This window comes from Zonotrichia leucophrys, chromosome 3 (assembly GCF_028769735.1).
Source record: "Zonotrichia leucophrys gambelii isolate GWCS_2022_RI chromosome 3, RI_Zleu_2.0, whole genome shotgun sequence".
NCBI lineage: Eukaryota > Metazoa > Chordata > Aves > Passeriformes > Passerellidae > Zonotrichia > Zonotrichia leucophrys.
This window is the reverse complement of record NC_088172.1, coordinates 20,379,031-20,397,791: the sequence shown is the minus strand read 5'-3', so window position 1 is coordinate 20,397,791 and position 18,761 is coordinate 20,379,031. Positions and strand designations below refer to the sequence as shown.

Here is an 18,761-nt window from a genome sequence, read left to right as displayed (position 1 = left end):
GGACTGGAACCAGAAGGCGCCCTGGGTCCACCTCTCGTGATCTGCTGGACAGATCGAGACGTCCAGACTGCTCTGGCGACAGATTTGGTAAGAAAGCCTGAAAATAAGAACATGGGAGGCACACCTTCCCAGGAACAACGGGAAATTTTGTCCACCTTATAAGGTGTGACACAAACATACAAAAAATTATTAGCTCTGGCCTTAAAAGGCCAGGAAGGAAGACCCCCGAGACGCACCAGACGTCCGGGGGGGGCCCTCAAAAGGGGGGGGAGCAATGCAAGACTCCGGAAAAAATTAGCTCTGGCCTTAAAAGGCCAGGAAGGTAGACCCCCGAGACGCACCAGACGTCCGGGGGGGGGACTCTCTGAAAGAGAGGGGGGAGCAAGGCTCCAGGAAAAGATTAGCTCTGGCCTTAAGAAGCCAGGGGGAAATGCCCCGGAGCAGGCGGGGAGCGCGGCTGAAGAAAAAACAAAAGACGCGTGTTCAGATACGGCTTTGCTAAGCTCAGAGCCGGGGGGTGCAGCGGCCCCGGGGGCCGGCAAGGCAGTAGAAACGCGCACGGCGGGCAAAACTCGCAAAAAACCCGGGGGGGAGAAGCCACAAACCAAAGCCGGGGCGTCTGACCCATGCAGCGGCATGGGGGAAATTGCGCAATCCCAGAAAAGCTGCGTGAGACGCTGGGGGCGCGCGGTTGTGACGCAAAAAAAACCCGGAGCGAGTCGCGGCGGGCGCGGGTGCCGGCGGGACGGCCGCACACGCTGACGAAAGGCCACACACACACACAGCGTCGGAGGAGGAGGAGACAGTCAGGGGCAGACCGAGGGGGGAAAATTCAGAGGCGGAAGAAAAAGGGAGAGAAAAAAATTACCTCGGGAGAGACACAGAGCAGCTCGGAAAGCACGCATGCGCCGAGCGCGGGCGGGGGCGGGCCAGACCCCCGGTGACGTCTCAGGCGAGGAGGGGCCCTCTCCAGACTTGGTGCCTTTGGTAAAAACCCTCGGGGTCCTAAGCCTCTCCCCTCCTGGGGAGGCTTGTGTGTTTTCTAACCCTATTGTCAGTTGAATCAAAAACCAGGTAACCCCTGAGTGCACGACATGCCAGATCGGTTCAGCAGAGCTACAGCATCATTTCGTAACAAGTCTGCAACTATCCAGCGATTTTCCTCAACAAGATATAAGAAGAAACGAATACTCAGACAAAAGTCGGGACTCAGACTGCAAAGGACAACTCAGAAGAGAAACAAGAGAAACGAAAGACTCTGGGGGGGTTTTTTCTCTTTGGGGTCTTGAATATTTCTGTATAAGAACGAAAGACTGGGAAGTTTTCTCCTTAAAGTCTTGAATTACAATAGGCAATGGAGTAAATTTACCTATTATAGGGAAAACTGACAAAGGATCATATATTGATCAGCTGGTAGATTTCTTTGACATGTCTCCCATTTGGAGAGGAATTTTAAGGGCAGATTTCTTTGACATTTCTCCTATTTGGAGAAGAATTTTAAGGGTAGGATTTTATGTTTTAATAGTTTAGGATTTTATATTGTAATAGCTTTCCTAGTCCTCATCCATGTCGTCCCAGATGCCATGAATCGGATTGTAAAAGAGGTTTTCTTAGGGCAAACAGAAGGGGGAGATGTCGGATCTCAAAATCTCAGCCCTGAGATGCTGAGCCTCCGAGACCCTGGGGGGGCTCGGGACTCCTGGAATGCTGCCAGAAGTGTCTGGTAGCTGGACTTTAACCCTACACAGGAGACGACAAGGATGAGGGCTTCACTGGGTGAATGGTGAAGGGATTAGTTAATTAGAGAGTGAGACATAGGGTTTAGGATTTATGTACAGGGGGGTTTAGAGGAGTAAGATGGAGGAATTGGGGTGTGTCCTGTCCTCCTCCTTCTTCCTCCTCTCCTCCATCTTCTTTGGCCACGGTGGCACCTTTCTATTGGTTATTACTAAGAGTACACCGAGTTATAAGAATAGATGGTATTGGGGAAAAATGATAAATATTGTATACGTAGCAAAGGGTATAAAGATAGGTGCCTGCCCCGGAGGGGGACGGAGTGTGCCCATGGCTGACTGCTGAGCAGATCTCTGCTGGCTGAAAGAACATCTTTTAGATAAACAATTAATAAACATAAAACCAGAAAGAAGAACTGAAGCCTCTTCTCGTTCTTTGATACGCGGGTGCCCCAAGGCCACCTCCGGGCCACCTCCGGGCCTCCCAGGCCCCTCAAACAGCCGAGATAAACCGGACAATACTCCTTCAGCAAAAGAGGAAATAATAGAGTGACTGGAACAAGAAAGATAAGCTCTTCAAAAAGAAAGTTTTAAAAAAAAACAGTAAGGGAAGAAGAAAAATAAATAGTGTTTAATTATGCAAAACTGATAGTTCCAGCCCTGCCAGTCCTACAAGATAAAAACTGTGGTTTTCAGCATGTCAGCATAAAGCCTGTATCAGCCTGGCAGCTGAACTACCCTGCCCATGAGAGCATCAGTTTTATTTGAGACCACATCAGACCTTCACAGCAGTAGCACCAGAACTTCCACGGAGGACTACTGCCAGCAGATGCTTCAAGTTTTGAGACACACTCAAAGTTCTACTTAGTAGGACTACATTAGTGTTCGTGTGTTACTGGTGGCAAAAAGGGAAGTTGATTATGCACTGCTCTCCAGTAAAATAAATGCCAGAAATGGGAATCAGAAAAAAAAAACTGAATAATGATTGATGGTTACAAGGGAACTAATCTGAGCTATGTCAGCTGTAAAATATAGGGCAGTATGAAGCTCCTGTGGCCTAAGTTTCAGAAGATAAGGAGTATTGTTTAATACTTGTCATACAAGAAATAACATTTCCCAGACTTGAGTTTTCTGTCACAATGTTGTCCACATTGTCCATTTTATTTTTCTATGTCCATATAGTCCTTTGTATCATGGGTCCCTATACTCTGATATTCAATAATGCAAATTATTAAATCACTGCCTAACAGATTTCAAGAATAAATGTAATCATAGACAAAATATCATAGAAAAAAATTAGTGCAAGAGGGCAAATGACAAGAGTAGGTATTGATTTAACAAAGTAGAATAGTCCTGACTGATAATCCCATTAAATACTGTCATAATTTTTCCCATGTAGCTTTTTTTTTAACATCTTATCTTCTTCAGTGACACTATTGAGGAATATGTCAATGAAATATACGAATGATTTACATTGTCCCTCTATGCTGAATTCTCATCTTTCACCTGACACAGTCTGTCACCACAACGACTCATTCCTTTACACTGGGCAGTGCATTATCCTTCTAGAATCAAAGAGCAGGGTTTTTTTAATTGAGTTTTTACTCTCAGGGGACCTGATTCTTGTGCACATTTTGGACAACACCTAAGACAATAGTAGCATAACTGAATGGATCTGAGCTGCAAACTGCTATTGAGATAGTGCAAAAATGCTTCTGATTTACCTGTACCTGCAAGTACCAGTGTTATGTGACTGCACCAGCTTGGCCCTGGCTGGAAGGAGGTTCCCACCAAAGCTGCTCTATCGCCCCCATCCTCATTTGGACACCAGGTAGAAAATGTAACGAAAGGTTCATGGATTGAGATAAGGACATGCAGAGCTCACTCTCCAGTTACTGATATAGGCAAAACAGACTCCATTTGGGGAATTGAGCTTAATTTATCAACAATCAAATCAGAGTAGGATAATGAGAAATAAACCCAACTCCCAAAATACCTTCCTCCAACGTTTCCCTTCTCTTAGAGCAAATTTACCCTGATATTTTCTTTACATCCTCCCCCTAATGATACAGGTGGACAGGGAATGGGGATTACAGTCAGTTCATCAGAGACTAGTCTTTGCTGTTCCTTCCTCCTCAGGAGGAGGACTCACACTCTTCCCCTGCTCCACCATGTGATTCATCCCACAGGCAACAGTCCTCCATAAACTTCTCCAATATGAGTCCTTCCCATGAGCTGCACTTCTTCACAAACTGCTCCAGAATGGGTCCCTTCCACAGGGTGCAGTCCTTAAGGAACAGGCTGCTCCAGCGCGGGTCCCCTGTGGGATCAAAAGTCCTGCCGGCAAACCTGCTCCAGTGTGGGCTACTCTTTCCTTGGGTCCACAGATTCTTCCAGAAGCCTGCTCCAGTGTGAGCTTCCAACAGGGTCACAGCCTGCTTCAGCATCTACCCACTCCTCCCTGCTCCCTCATGTACCTCCATGGGCTGCCAGGGCACAGATGCTTCACCATGGTTTACACCACATAGTGCAGGGGAATCTCTGGCACCTGGACACTTCCTACCCTTCCTTCTTCAGTGATTTGGGTGCCTGCAGTTGTTCCTCTCCCACATTCTCACTGCTCTCTCCCAGCTGTAGTTGCCATTGCACAGGTTATTTCTCTCTTCTTAACTATGTCCTCTCAGAGGTTCTACCATTGTTGCTGGCAGGCTCAGCTTTGGCCAGCAGCGGATCCCTCTTGAAACCAGCTAGGATTGGCTCTACTGGGAGAAGCTTCTGGAAACTTCTCACAAAAGCCACCCCTGTAGCATCCCAACTACCAAAACCTGGCCACACAAAACCAATACAGTGACAAAGCACATTCAAAGTATTTAAACAAACATATCCATTCTGCAAGTATGGTCTGCAGAGTGATGCACAATATCAAAAGTTTAGTACATTTTCCACAATGGTAGAACTGGGTAGATACTTTTCTTCTACCAGAACCTGCCCATCACTTATAAGCAACCAGTTTTTAGAAAGAAAAATGGAGCCACCAGGAACTGTACTTAGTTACCATCAATGGAGGATAAATGTAAAAATGATGAATACTCATAGAGGAAATATAAGTGGAGGTGGAACTGATTGTTTTTAGTTATGGCCACAGACTACAGTCTCCATTATGTAGTATAGACAGTAATGTTTGAGTCCACTTCGCTCCAAATTCTGATTTGTGTTTGCTTTGTAATCAAAAAGGTTTTGTTCCAGGCTACATGAGATCTGGGTTGGTTGTTCATTTGTTTAGGGGTTTTTTGTTTGGTTGTTTTTTTTCTGTAATGGTTGTTGTTTTAATACACAGAATTACTTAAGTCCAGCAGCTTCAAAGAAAAATTTCAACTTCCCTTGAGGAATTCTTCTTCCTAAAACAATAACACAACACTGATAGATTTGGAAACTTTGCTCAATTCAGATACTACCTAGGAGATAACAGTATTAAATGCATAATATAATTTTCTATTCATTCCCTTTACAGCACTCTATTGTGTTCAGTTTCTGAAGATTCTCGAGTGTAATAGTTCAGTACAGCACAAATTTCTTTATGTTCAGAAGTGCTGAGATCTGCAGTTTTCTCTTATGGCAGTGGTAACTGCAGGTATTTGGCACAACAATCTAGGCTCTTGACTGCAAACAGTACCTTCTGCCCTCTTCCCAGCATCCTTAAACTTAGTGCTAAAACTTGAGCTCACACACATTTTATTGTTCAGTATGCCCATATTCTATTATTCAAGAAATGAATCCTCTCTTTCATAAAATATTTTTGAAAAAGAAGGTTGCTTTTCCTTCTGAATGCCTAGCATCTTATGTATCATAAGTACTCCATTCACACTCCATCCCTTTGTTTCTTTACCAAATATTCTGATAAGTATAATTTTTCCTAACTCTGTGATAAACTGAGATGCATTACCAGTAAAGTGCACTTACAAATACAGTAAGGAATTAAGACAGAAATAAAAATCTCTATAAAAGAGAAATCTTGAGAACCTATCCTATAGTCCTTATTCAGTCAGCTCCCATTCTGAAGGCAAGAGGATAGAAAGGCTTGAGAAAAACAACCGTGCTTGTAGATGTTGAAATTGCTGTGGTTCAAGCTAGCATGAAAATAAAATAGTGTAAAGGAGATGCATGAGGTGAACTGACAGAAAACTCCAGCTCAATCACCTTATTCCATGTATAGAAAAGATATATTTGCATTTACCATTTCTAACAAAAGGAACTCATATTTATGGACACAAGAAACAGCACTTATAAAAATCAATTAGGTGTCTCTGTTTAAAGAGAGCTAGTAATTTGAGTATATATGACAAAAAAGGAAAACAGAATTCACTTTGACAAAACAACTTCTCAATTTTCCTTCTAATGTGATATGACTCATCTCAAATCTATTGCAAAGTGGTAAACAAACTACACCAACACAGTGACCATCATCTGCCAGGAACATTTCAAAAAGAAAACCATTACTGAGCTACTTTTCTTGTCTTCTATACAGAGAAATGTATTTTCCCAGCAGAAACATCATTTCACATTATCTTCTTTCAATTTACCATGTTTTCATCAGTGCTAACAGCAACCTAAGAAAAACCTCATTAAGGTAGTAATTTATTTCTTAGGAATTAAATTAAATTAAATTAGTTTGGACTAGTTTTAGTTCTTTTTCAAAACAGTCTATTTCAATTAAAACAAATAACAAGAGGGAAGTTCAGTTTGATTACTAATAACATTGTACAGGGGACTTATCTGGGATAGCAATTTAAATATGCAGACAACAGCCTTTTGATTTTATTTCTCATTCATTGAACTAATGTTATAATTGTAACTATTAAAAAAAAAGTTTGTTCTCTAATCCTTCTGTAATCTAATTACCTCAAAATACCTGCAAGATAAAATGCTGTCCTGCAGATCAAAATGACAGCTATAAGCTGGGCTCTCTACTATTCATTATCCGTTCTTTTTTTTATGATAACTATTTATTATTATCATATAGTTAATAAACAAAATCTAAGTCACTTGATAATGCATCTGAAGTTAGCTTCTCAGCTGATATAAATTATCAGAGATCTACAAAGAGAGTTACATGATTTTATTTTTTTTGCAATAGTTCTTGTTTGTAGATATTACAATCTTTTGAGTCAGGCCCCTTACTGTGTTAAATGATACTAAATTTAAAAAGAGAGCAACTTCAATTTCCAAAATATCCCCTGATTCATTGCTTTAAAGAAATTACTTTGAAGCTTCTCAGGAGTTGACAAGAAAAATCTAAATTGTCATGGCAACATGGGTTGGAGAAATCCTTCTTTGCTGTTTGCATAGATCATCTCCATGCTATCAGCCTGTTTACTAAATGTTGCTAAAGAAAGCAATTAAAGGTTAATCTTTCCTCAGAACCAAATAAATTATATAAGCAGTGAAAGCCAGTGGAGTGAGATACATTCAGATAGGTCAAAAAAATTTGAGGCATCATTTATCTTTAAGCAAACGACACCAAGTTGCAGGGCAGACTACATGCTGGAGGGAAGTGACAACATCCAACCGGGACAGGCTTGAGAGGTGGGCCTGTGCAAACCTCATGAAATTTAATTTGCCTCAAATCCTGTGCCTCAACTGCACAGGAGTTGAGGGAAAGGTTGCAAAGAGAATTGATTGAGAGCAGCCCTGAGGAGAAGGACTTGGAGGTGTTGGTGGATGAGAAGTTCAAATGACGCAGCAATGCGCGCTTGCAGCCCAGAAAGCCAAATATATCCTGAGCTGCATTGAAAGAAATGGGACCAGCAGGTGGAGGGAGGTGCTTCTGCCCCTCTAGTCCCTCTCATGAGACCTCCCCTGGAGCCCTGTGTCCAGCTCTGGGCCCTTGACACAGTAATATACTAATACACCTGCTGGAGCAAGTCCAGAGAAGGCCATGAAGATGGTCAGAGGGCTGGGGCACATCTCCTACAGAGGCAGGCTGGGAGAGCTGGGGCTGCTCAGTATGAAGAAGAAAACTCTCCAGGAAGACCTTAGAGCACCTTCCAGTACCCAAAGAGGGCCAACAAGCAAGTCAGTGAGGGGCTTTCCACAAGAGCATGTAGTGAGAGGACAAGGGGAAAGGCTTGAAACTGAAGGACAGAAGGTTTAGATTAGACATTATGATGAAATTCATGACTGTGAGGGTGGTCAGGCACTGCAACAGGTTGCCCAGAGAAGCTGTGGATATTCCATCCCTGAAAGTGTTCAAAGCCAGGTTGGATGGGGTTTTAAGCAGCATGGTCTAGTGGAAGGTGTCCCTGCCCATGACAGGGGAGGTAGAATGAGATGATTGTTAAGGTTCTTTCCAACCCAAACCATTTTATGAGTCTAAACAGCATTTCTGTGGCCAATTTCATAACAAAGGGTTTGAATTTCCTTTAATCCTATTAGATTTTTTTCTAGTATCCTCGTTTCAATGCAAGTTGTCTGTGTGATATATGGCTATAACAAGGGCAAGATAAAAAACCTTTTAAGGTTAATTAGACTTTTTAAATTCTATGAGCTCCCCAACCTTTAGATCAGGTCCTAACTAGTTAAAATCTGATATAAAGCAACCCAAACTACTAAACTGATGACCAGAGTCTATGTCTAATTTACGTATTTCTGCATAGCAGAATGCTTTTTTTTTTCCCTACAACTACTTTCAAGTTAACCACAGTATGTACCAGGGAAAAAAAAAAAAAAGGAAGATTTCTGCATTCCTTTTATGTTAATTAAATTTCACAATAGATTTCACAGGAAAGCTAAACAGAAATAATTGAGTACAGCTAATGATCAAAATGCTACTCCTGCTGCCACTGTTGACTTCGTAAGATCTATTAACACTACATTCTTCAGTGTAAGAGCCACTGCAAACAATGGGTTCAAATGTGTGCTGAGGATATTTACGTGCTAAGATAAAGAAAATCAATTTAATTTCTCGAGAGAAATATCTACAAATGCAGAGGGTCACTCATTGTGATATTAGCAGTTGTTTGATTGAACTGAGGTTCTGAAAGTGAATTTTAAGATGTTTCCCCCTCCACCTCAAAAAAATGCTTGGTATGACACAATCTCTGTATTATAAGAAACATCAGCAGGATACCAATAGAGAATCTGACTGCTGGGGCAAAGCTAAAATAGTGCACTTAGTCACTTGAATGTAGTCAGCTTCTGCATTGATATCCCACAAACATTAGTGAGAACAGTGTGAATTGTCATGACCATTTGTTTCACAGCCAGAAGCATGCAAAATTAGTCTAAAAAGAAGTTAAATATTGCTTCTTTTATTTTATCAAAGAGGCTTTTTCAGACATTTCACTGTTGTGTAAATGTCATTCTTTCTTTCCTTTTTTTCTTGCCCTCACAGTCACCTGCATTTTTATTTCTAGGTTCAGGGCAAGGCAGGTTCTGCAAGCTGATGTATATTCCTGCAATATCTAGCCACCCCTTGCTTCCTAACATCAGCTGCTTCTTGACAAAGTGCCCTCCCTGCTCCGTGCAGCTGCACCTGTGCTGTAGAGCAGCAGCACCCCCAGCGCCCGGGCTGTGGGTCCCGAGTTCCATGGGGGTGTTGGATGCACCATGAGTGAGGCTGAGCCCCAAGGCACTCGCACGAGGCAAGCTCAAGCACAGCGCCCCAAAGCCAAGCCTAAAAGATCTCAGCCATGTATTCTGGATACACTCTGCAAAGCAAGGCAAGCTAACCCATCCACTTCAGCAGCCAGCATTGCAAGAACAGTGAGGACACTTTAAATCCAGGCTACAGCTAGGCCAGTATTTTAAAAAGAAAACAACCTCATTGTGGTCTCCAATGTGTTTAGGTCCACCTTTGAACCCAACTTCCAAGTACAGGGCAAGGCTGGCTGCACTTTTGTTCCCAGTGCACTGTAAATTGCTTGTGTTTCAGCACCAGTGTAAGTAAATAAAAGTTTGAATGTCTGTGTTCTTTTGGAGCTTATGTGTGAACACAATATGGCAAGTAAGGCAGGTCAAAGGAAGTAAACAATGATTTATGCAATATTTTATCATGGCTATATTTGATCTGCAACTCATAGGATGGGTGAGAGGAAAAAAATATCCCTAGACCCAGATTTACTCTGTGACAAATGTCAAAGGTTTGCTGCAAACATCAAAATTATAAGAACATTTAAATAAAAACCTTCAAATATAGGTTTAGAAATTATTCTCTAGAAAAAAAAAAAACAAAACAGAAAAAACAAAACAAAAAAGAGAAAAAGAAAAAGAAAAAGAAAAAGAAAAAGAAAAAAAAAGAAAAAGAAAAAGAAAAAGAAGGAAGGGAAATAATCAGACAAGAAAAAAGAAATAAAAAAAGAAAAAAAACTTTATGTTTGGCAAAATTGCATAAAAAAACCCCAAAACACTGCCTTGCAATTGAACACAAGGCACGAAGCAAGTACTGCAAAATGTAATTTTTAAATGCTGACCATATTTCATGCAAATTTGCAAACAAACACTGCACAAAAAGTTTTACTCATTGTAATTTATTCAGGTCTGTGTCAGCTGCAGTGCTGGAAATGTTTCTTTTGGAAAGCCACTGTACGACAAAGACATGAATACGGAACATGATTCTGTACTTCAGTATCCATAGGATACTGTAAGACAGATATAAAACATCCAGAGACTAAAATGATACCAGGTTTCTCTGTGTATTGTTGTTAATGTCTTTAAAGGAAAAAAAGAGAAAAAAATGAAGTAAGTTAAAGGTCAGATGCTCAGAGATACCAGAGAAACTGTTTAAAAGCAAATTGCTTCTACATATAATAAATATATTAATATTATCAAGGTTTCACCTAGTTTTCCTTTTTTTAAGTCATTCATGGGTGCAAAAATTGTCGGAAGTTCTCCACAAGAGCTCAAATTAAACAAGGTCTGACTCTACCCTTCAGCTGCAATATCTACTTTGTCTGGATTATTTGAAGTAGCAATCTGTTCAAAAGTAGCCAACTGAGCTATTTCAGAAATCAATACAAATTTCAGTTTCCAGTGCAGCAGAATTGGGCTCTCAGAACTGCCTGAAGTTGCCTTTTACTGGACAGGGATGAGACAAGAAATTTACCTGAAAGAAGTCAAATCACTATTTCAGAATATGCATGAATTTATCATTAAAATGCATAATAAAAAATTAAAAAACTGTAAGAAACTGTGATTAATTTTTATTATGGAAATTAAAGCATTATTATAATTGCTAGAATTTGTGAATTCTTTTTTTTTTTTTTTTTTTGCTAAAAGCAGATCATTGATGATATTCTGATTAATCAAGAGTTCTGGTTAATCATCAGCAATGTAAAAGTGATTAAATCCTGCTTTGTCCTTTAAATAAAACTGCCCTCCAGGAAAAAATGGCAAGAAACCACCATCACTTTCTTTACTTTTTTTTTTCCATATGAGAAAGAAATGCAGAAAAAGTTCTTGTCTCTGAGAAAGTAAGGGTTGTTGTTAAAAATAAGATGCATTACTCTTGAAAGAGTGCTTGCATGCCTGCATTTACTATTCAATTACTAAATGCAGACAACAGATATATGTTGCCTTTGGGTGTCAATATAGCACTAACAATAATCCAAGTTATTTGTATAAGTAGCTATTCCTCTGAGAAATGCTTATAACAAATACAGTGTAGATTTTCTTAAATGCAATGGAAATGTCATATAGTGGAGTGAAGTCTTTCATCCAGCCAGAACAAAGATGTGTCAGGACAAAGAAATATCTCACAGCTCTCCTCAGGCATTAATGCCATTTTTCCCCTATTTCAAAAGTTTGTGGTTGATAAAAAATGGTTTAAGGGCAATTAGAACTGACATAGAAAAGTAAAACTTCTAAGTAAAAGAAAGTGATTCATACACATTAGGAGAATTTCCATATGATTCTTATTCTTTGCTCACTGCAAAAACTGGAAGAACATCCAATTTATCTCAGTCTAATATGGCTAATTTTGCAGCCATATGGAGAACTGGAGGCCAGATTTTTATTCTGTGACCCTGACTTGAATCCAGTTGCACACTGGAGTTTAATTAGAGGCCAGGTCTCACACTTTTGCTACTTCTTGAGCGGATGGCACAGCTGTAGCAGCAACTCCCCTTCCCTCAGTGCCTCCCCTGCCGGCTGCGGGCAGCCTTCACCGCGCTGCAGTGCGTGCTCGCACAGAAAGCTGTTTGCCAGCACAACAGTGTCACCATGGCCAAAGAGAAACACCAGGGTTCAACATGGATTTGAGCAAGATGAAATTACATTTTATCTTTAAATCCACTGGAGGTTTTATACTGTGACACTATCAAGCAGTCACTTCTCCAAGGAAAGGTTACAAGAAGGAGTTTAATGTGATGGTGTATGGATTATACCTTGAAAAAGTTGAAAACAGTGGTCCCTGAGGCTTTTCAGCCTTTCTATAGAGCATGGTAAATCTTGAATGTATAACTGAAAATATTTACAGTTTCAGATTTTCTTAATTTGTTTGGAGAAAAGTTTTTATTTGTGGAAATGCTGTGGAGGCATAAGTGGCATAGAGGACTTTTTTAAAACTTGCTGATATCAATGCATATGTAACACTAATACCACACCATGAGTAAAAATAAGATTAAGGGTTTATATAGAAAAACCAGTCTGCAGGGGGAAAAATGACAACTGCCCTTCCCAAATAAAAAAAAAACATTGTCTGATCAAAATCAGACAATGCCTGTATAAAGGGACATGACAGTGAGAGTCAGCAAAATAGACAGATTTGCAGTATAGACAATTTGCAGAATGGTTATCTATACAAATCAGAGATGCTGCTGAAGTGGCCTCACAGATTTCAATACATCCTGAAGTTCCATTTGTGCTTATGTCTTCGTGTGCCTGTAAGCCATCTTCAGCTCCTCACACCAATATCCTGTTCCACACACACACACCAGAGAAACTGAAAAATCTTTGCTGGTTGACAGTGGTAATTCAACCTCAACTATGGGTACAAGAGTCTAAAATGAATGTTTGGGGAATCTTTGTGGCATTTATATGCTCTCCACTACATTACATTCAAGCTTACCAAGTTTCCTATTCCTACACATAGTTTAGGACATCATATACATATCTCAATGCAAAAACTAGTAAGATACAGATATTACCAAAAAGTAAATGCATTTTTACTTTAAAATACTACATGGTCAGAGCTGGATATTCTCTACTATGCCTTTCTAGGGCAAATTCCTCACTGAGCTGGGGGATGGAGAATGCATCCATCAAATACTTGGTTTTACAGCTGGGTGTTCAATACCTTGCACTGATGTTCTTTTAAAAATTCCCTTTTTTCAGCTCATTTTCCTCAGAATTGCTTTAGTCTTCTCTGGAAGAGAATGAAGCCTCTCTGGAGAGACCAGTCTCACAGTTTGAAAAACACTACTTTGGAGAAAAAAAAAGACTTTAAAAGAGACAAACACTCTCAGTCCAACAGGAATAGGCCTTAAACAGAGTGGTAACTTTGTGTGATGTAGTTATAGCACTTATTATGACAAAGTGATAGCAGGAAACAGAAGGTACATAAAATGTTTTGAGATTTATTTAATTTTTTTAAAACAAAATCCTGAGCTGTGAGAGTCCTTTTACTGTCTGTATCTAATTTAAGAACAGAAATGTTTTCCCTTTGTTATTTCCATTAATCTGAATGATACATCTCTGCACAAGCCTGCTTATGTACATTTAGTTTGAGGCAATTAGTTGGCAATGAAGGTGCTGTATGTGGTTATCTAAACACGTCCAGGAAATTACCTTGAAAACACGTACTGGAACAACTCTAGGTACTAAGCAGTATGTATTCCTACTGAATGTATGTTCTATGGAATATAGGCTGTCCACAGTCACAGCAGAAATGTCTTTTACTCTTTTCTTGAATTTTAATCTGAATTGAGTCTAATTCTATTATTTGTTCTGTACCACTATGAATTTTTACAGAAATTATATTGATGTGTTTTTTCTTTCAAGAAAATCAATAGGGGTTTTTATGTTTGCTTTTGTTACAATACAACATATCAGAATTAGCAAATGGCTCTATAAACAAGCCCATCTTAACATGCATAGCTGAACACCCTGCCGTCTGTCTTGTTGAGGCATAATTGCTATGATAGGGTAGCTTCTGGGAAAGCGGTTCCTTTAAATGACTCCATACTAATTTCCCTTGATGCTTAAAGCACAATGAGCTGGGAAGGATTCCCCAAATGTTTTCCAAAACACTCAGGTCCATCAATCAGATTAAATCAGTCCAAAGAAATGTGTAGAACTGCACCTCAAGTCTACCACAGTGAACGATGATGAATGTACATTTTCATCCTTGCTTGTTCCTTAAAAAAGTTACAGAAAATTCCACAGGAACAAAGGGTTTCCATTTCATTTCATAACGAGGAACACTGTAGAAAGCAACCCACCTGTCATTTTACTGAAAGATATGGGAACGCCTGTGGCAACACCTCCAGAAATTCAGCACTTGTTTCTTTTTTTGCTAATAAAATCCCCAAACCAAGCAAAACCTGGGTGATTTCCTTTTACAGTGACCAAATTATTTGATAGCAAGGGACTGGCAAAAGAGAGTTCTATGAATCTAATAATTAAAATTATTTTGTGTGCTCTTGAAACCCTGGGTCTTTATGTTACTAAGGAAGGAGTTTTTTCACTCTCTGAAGCATTAACGTAATTTCAGCCTCAGGATTACATTTGACTAAATATAGATACCTGTGCTCAATTGCCTGGGAAGGTAAACGGGAAGGAATTATGTCAACTGTCCCCGATGGCTCCCCTTCAACCTGTTGTTTGACTTCAACATTAAGTCAGTCTTTAGCCTTTAAGTGGGTGTGTTGCTGCTTCACATTAAGCAGGTATAATTACATTCTGCAGAGCAGCATCAGAGGCAGTGCCCAAACGTTCCTGGCAAAGCCTTTGTATGTAAGCAAAACACGTCGGATCGTCGCTGAATAACCATGATCCAGCCTCCAGCTTTTCGTATGTGCTGTCAGCCATGAAAAGAAAACACTTAAATGTCAAGCGACATAACGGGCTACAGTGTATTTAACAAATGAGTCGCGGGTGTCGGCGCGCCCCGGGAGCGGCGTGGCCGCGGCAGCAGCTGCCCCTCGTCCCGCGGTCCGGCCCCGGGAGCGGCTGTCGGGGCAGCCCCGCCAGGGACCGGAGCTCGCTCCCCGCCGGGCCGGGCCGTGCCCGGGGCAGCCCCGCCAGGGACCGGAGCTCGCTCCCCGCCGGGCCGGGCCGTGCCCGGGGCAGCCCCGCCAGGGACCGGAGCTCCCTCCCCGCCGGGCCGGGCCGGGCCGTGCCCGGGGCAGCGCCGGGAGCCGGGCACGTGCGCGGGCGGCACCGGGACAGGAGGCACCGGGGCTCGGGGGGGGCAGGCTGGAACTTTGGCTAGGGCGGCCACGCCGAGAAGCCCCCGCCCGCCGCGGGCTGTGTGTGCTGCCGGGCACAGCCCCATCCCCGGGAGCCGCGGATTCACAGCCCAGGAGCGCCGGGCGCCTTTCTCGCCCCGCTCCCTTCCCACAGAGGCAGCCGGGTGGCGTTGCCCGGTGGACCGCGGCAGCGGCAGGATCCGGGCAGAGGAGGGATGCTATCGGGCTGGTGTGGAGCCGCAGCCGCTCCTCCGGACCGGGCAAGCCTCCTGCCCGGTTCCCGGCGGCGCGGGCTGGCCTTCCACCGCCTCTTCCTGCAGATCACGGCCGGAGGCGATGGGAGGGAAGGCACTCTGCCGTGCCACCCAGGCGGGCGAGGGAACCCGGCCGCGGGCACCCGCAGGACGGGGAAGGCTCCAGCCTCGCCCGCCAATCCGGGGGCCGCGGTAGCCCTGCTCCCCCCTCTTCAGCCGCCCCCGCACCGAAAAGAGCAGCGAGAAAAATAAAATGGTGGGAACGATGCAAAGCGCCTTGGAAGGGTTAAGGGAGACTCAGACGGTACAAACCGCAAGGGGAACCGTCATCCCGGAGGCAGGCAGAACAACCGGGAGCGAGGTGGGAGATGACAGAGGCTGTATCGGGGACAGGTGCTCAGCTCCGAGCTGCCTCGCTCCCTCCCTCTCTCTCGCACACACAGACTCGCATCTCTCCCAGCATGAAAAAGCGCAGGGCTAATGAGAGGCGAAGTGAATAATGGGGAAGTTGTTGTCTCCAGCGATGAGGCAAAGTAATGGGGCTGAGGCCAGCACTGAAGTTGTGTAACCAAATTCTCCCCCGTCACCCCCTCGTTTTTCCACCCTCCCCCATTGATTTTAAGGAGAAACCCAGCTGGGGTGGGGAGACTCTCTCCACCGCACGCCCAGCAGAGAGGAGTCCTCTTCCCTCGGGCACGGGCAGGCAGCTGGCGGAGGTGTCCCCGGCGCCGCATCCCCGCCTCCGCGCAACTTGCGGGGAGCGGAGCCGGCTGAAAGCAGGCGGAGGCGGCTCTCCGCGACCACCCACTCCGCGCTCCCCCTCGAGCACGGCAAAAGCCGGGGAGGCGGGAGGAGGGGAGATCCAAACTTGCCAGCCCGGGGATTGTCCCTCACACGGCAGCGGGTGCCGTTCGTGCGTGCGCGGAGAGCGAAGTGTTCCCAAACTCCGGCGCTGCCCAGGCGGCTGGATGCGCACGGCTCCGCTCGCGGCGTCGCAGCGGCTGCTGCCCAACTCCAGGGGGCTGTTTTCTCCCGGGGGAAGTGACCGGCCGGGAGCAGAGCCCTAGGGGAACACCGGCGGGAGGTGGGAGGCAGGGAGAAGGGAGACCGGGCTCCAGGAGCCTGCTGTTAGCCGGCGCAGAAACGAAGCGAGGGAGAGAGCTCAACCGAGCGGCAGAGATTTAGCCGAGGGGTTATGAGTGCCGTAACCACAGCCTACACGAATGCAATGCAAGAAACCCGAATCTTACCCTGAGCTGCAGTGAGGAGCCCCGCGCAGAGAACCAGCAGAGACTTGAATTTCCTCCACGCAGTCATGTCTGCAGTTATTCCACACACACACACACTCTCACACAAAACCCCCGGCGGCTCTTCTCGGCTGCGACCGTGTCCTCCGAGCGGCAGCGGGGCTAAGGACAGCGCCAAATAACCACCACAGGGCGAGGAGAGGCGGAGAGGAGCGGTCCGGGTCCCGAGCGCCGCGCAGCGCCCGGCGCCTCCTGCAGGACTGCGCGGGCGGCTCGCTCCGCTCTGCTCACAGACAGCATCAGTCCCGCGCCGCGGCGGGGCTGCGCCGCTCAGCGCCCGCGGAGCCCCGGCGCCGCCGGCCCGCCGCCCGCCCAGGGGAGGGAGGGCACCCGGGGAGGGAGGGGAGGCACGCCCGGGGCCGCGGGCGGCGAGGCATGCACGGCCGCCGGCGGGGAGAGCCGGGTAGCGGCGGCGTCGGCAGGAGAGGGATGCGGAGAGTGCGAGGAAGAGGAGGAGGAGAGGGAGGAGGAGGAGGAGGAGAAGGAGAGAAGAGGGAGGGAGGGATCGCGGCGAGAGTAGCGCAGGCAGCGCAGCGGAGCGGCTGCCAGCCACACGAGAAGCCGCCGCCGCCGCCGCCGGACTCAACCATCACTTCCCAGGGAGAGGGGAAGCGGCCGGCGCTGTGCAGCCGGAGCTCGCCCAGCCCGCAGCCTCTCCGCGCCGCTGGACGGCCCTGCACGGCCTCGCCCCCCGCCCCGCACGGCCTCCCCGGGCGGCTGCTGCCCGCCGCCGAGCGGCCCCAGGGAGCGATGGCTGTCCCGGGCCCGGTGCCCCCGGCGCGGAGAAGGGCAGTGGCTCTAGGGCTACACCTGCCCGGGAGGCTTCGGCTGCGATTCCCCGGTGTCCTGTCTGTCCCCCGGCTCTGCCTGCGGTTCGCCTCCGCCAGCCCCATGCGAGAGGTGCGGGTGCTGGGGTCCCTCGTCCTCGGTGAAATTACCCTCTGCTTTCGTCCCCGCTCTTGAGAGGGGAAGGCTTTCAGGTCCAAAATGTGCCCTGCTCGTTCCTTCTAAGTTGTTCATCAGAACAAGCTGTTGTTCCTGAGAGGAAGGAGATGAGCCAATTTCTCCTTGCAGAACACTGCTTTGTCTTTATGTTGCCATTCTCGAGAGCTCTTGTTGCCAAGAGGAATTTCTGCCATTAACAATCCTTTCCAAAAGTAAAGAAAAACCAATCAGAATATGACATGGCAGTATGCACCAGAGGCTTCCCCACCACCAGCCTAGAGCAGGTTGGTTCCTTGAGCCCGAGGGAAAGGAAATGGTGATCCAAGGTTGTCATGTCACAGGTCCCTATGCTCCATGATCCCAGCGAGGGTTTCTGTGCCAGGCCTGCCTTCAAACGGGTGGCATAAACGTGCCCAACCCTGACTTTCAATCCAGTATGAATTGTCACCATCACTGCATGCTGGGCCTGACTCCATAATTAATGCTTACCTATATCCGTAATTAAAAGACAAAGGCTCATAGGAAGGAAAGACAGAAACACAAGCCCTTTTGGAAAGGTAGTTTCAAGGTTGTAATTATTCACTTACAACAAGTTTTCTTTCGTGGGGAAATGTGCGAAGTTGTTTTCTCGTTGTAAGTTGCATGAAGGTGGTGAATAGGCGCTGAACGAGGTAGGCTGACTTTGTAATAAGCTCGTATTTAGGTAAAAACGTTGTGGTTCTCACTCAAAAAAAAAAAAAAAAAATTAGGAAAGCGGAGCCAGGCAGGATGCCGAGCCAGACGTGGCATTGCTGCCATCTCGTGGCAAGCTCTCCCTCCCTGCCGGGCCAGGCCTGCAGCCCCCTCACTGCCTTCCCCGACCGCTCCCAAACCCGCTGCCCCCCAAACGCTTTCACAGAAGGGATCTGGTTTTAGTTAGCATTCATCCATATTTTATGAACTCCTCCGGGAGTCATTTCTTTCCATTCGTGAAAGTAAAATGGTGCTAATACTTGTTAGTACCAGACATCATGTAGCCAAGCTGCTGTGTAGAATTCCCCAGTCAGAGCTGCTCAGGCTCCTCCACTTATCCTTGTCAGAGGACTGGGGAGAGTTTGCTAACGATTGTAAGAAAGATGG

General features: G+C 45.3%; 2 protein-coding genes across 3 annotated transcripts in view; one reads left to right on the top strand and one right to left on the bottom strand.

Moving 5' to 3' along the window:
• The window catches only part of CSMD1 (CUB and Sushi multiple domains 1), a 1,074,724-nt gene extending 1,057,541 nt beyond the window's left edge, over positions 1–17,183 (bottom strand). The window contains exon 1 of one of the 2 annotated variants that reach the window (XM_064707609.1): positions 16,641–17,183. In XM_064707609.1, the coding sequence (XP_064563679.1) occupies positions 16,641–16,707 (67 nt within the window). In that variant the 5' untranslated portion in view covers positions 16,708–17,183. The remainder of the gene's footprint in view (positions 1–16,640) is intronic. The other variant, XM_064707608.1, reaches the window with a different exon arrangement.
• LOC135445132 (actin nucleation-promoting factor WAS-like) lies at positions 17,073–17,660 on the top strand. The gene has a single exon (XM_064707168.1). It carries the CDS (start codon positions 17,073–17,075, stop codon positions 17,658–17,660), a length of 588 nt encoding a protein of 195 aa, XP_064563238.1.
• The last annotated feature ends 1,101 nt before the right edge of the window (positions 17,661–18,761 follow it).

Coding starts and splice junctions, on each gene's coding strand:
- LOC135445132 (XM_064707168.1), top strand. CDS start 17,073: ATGCACGGCCGCCGGCGGGGAGAGCCGGGTAGCGGCGGCGTCGGCAGG.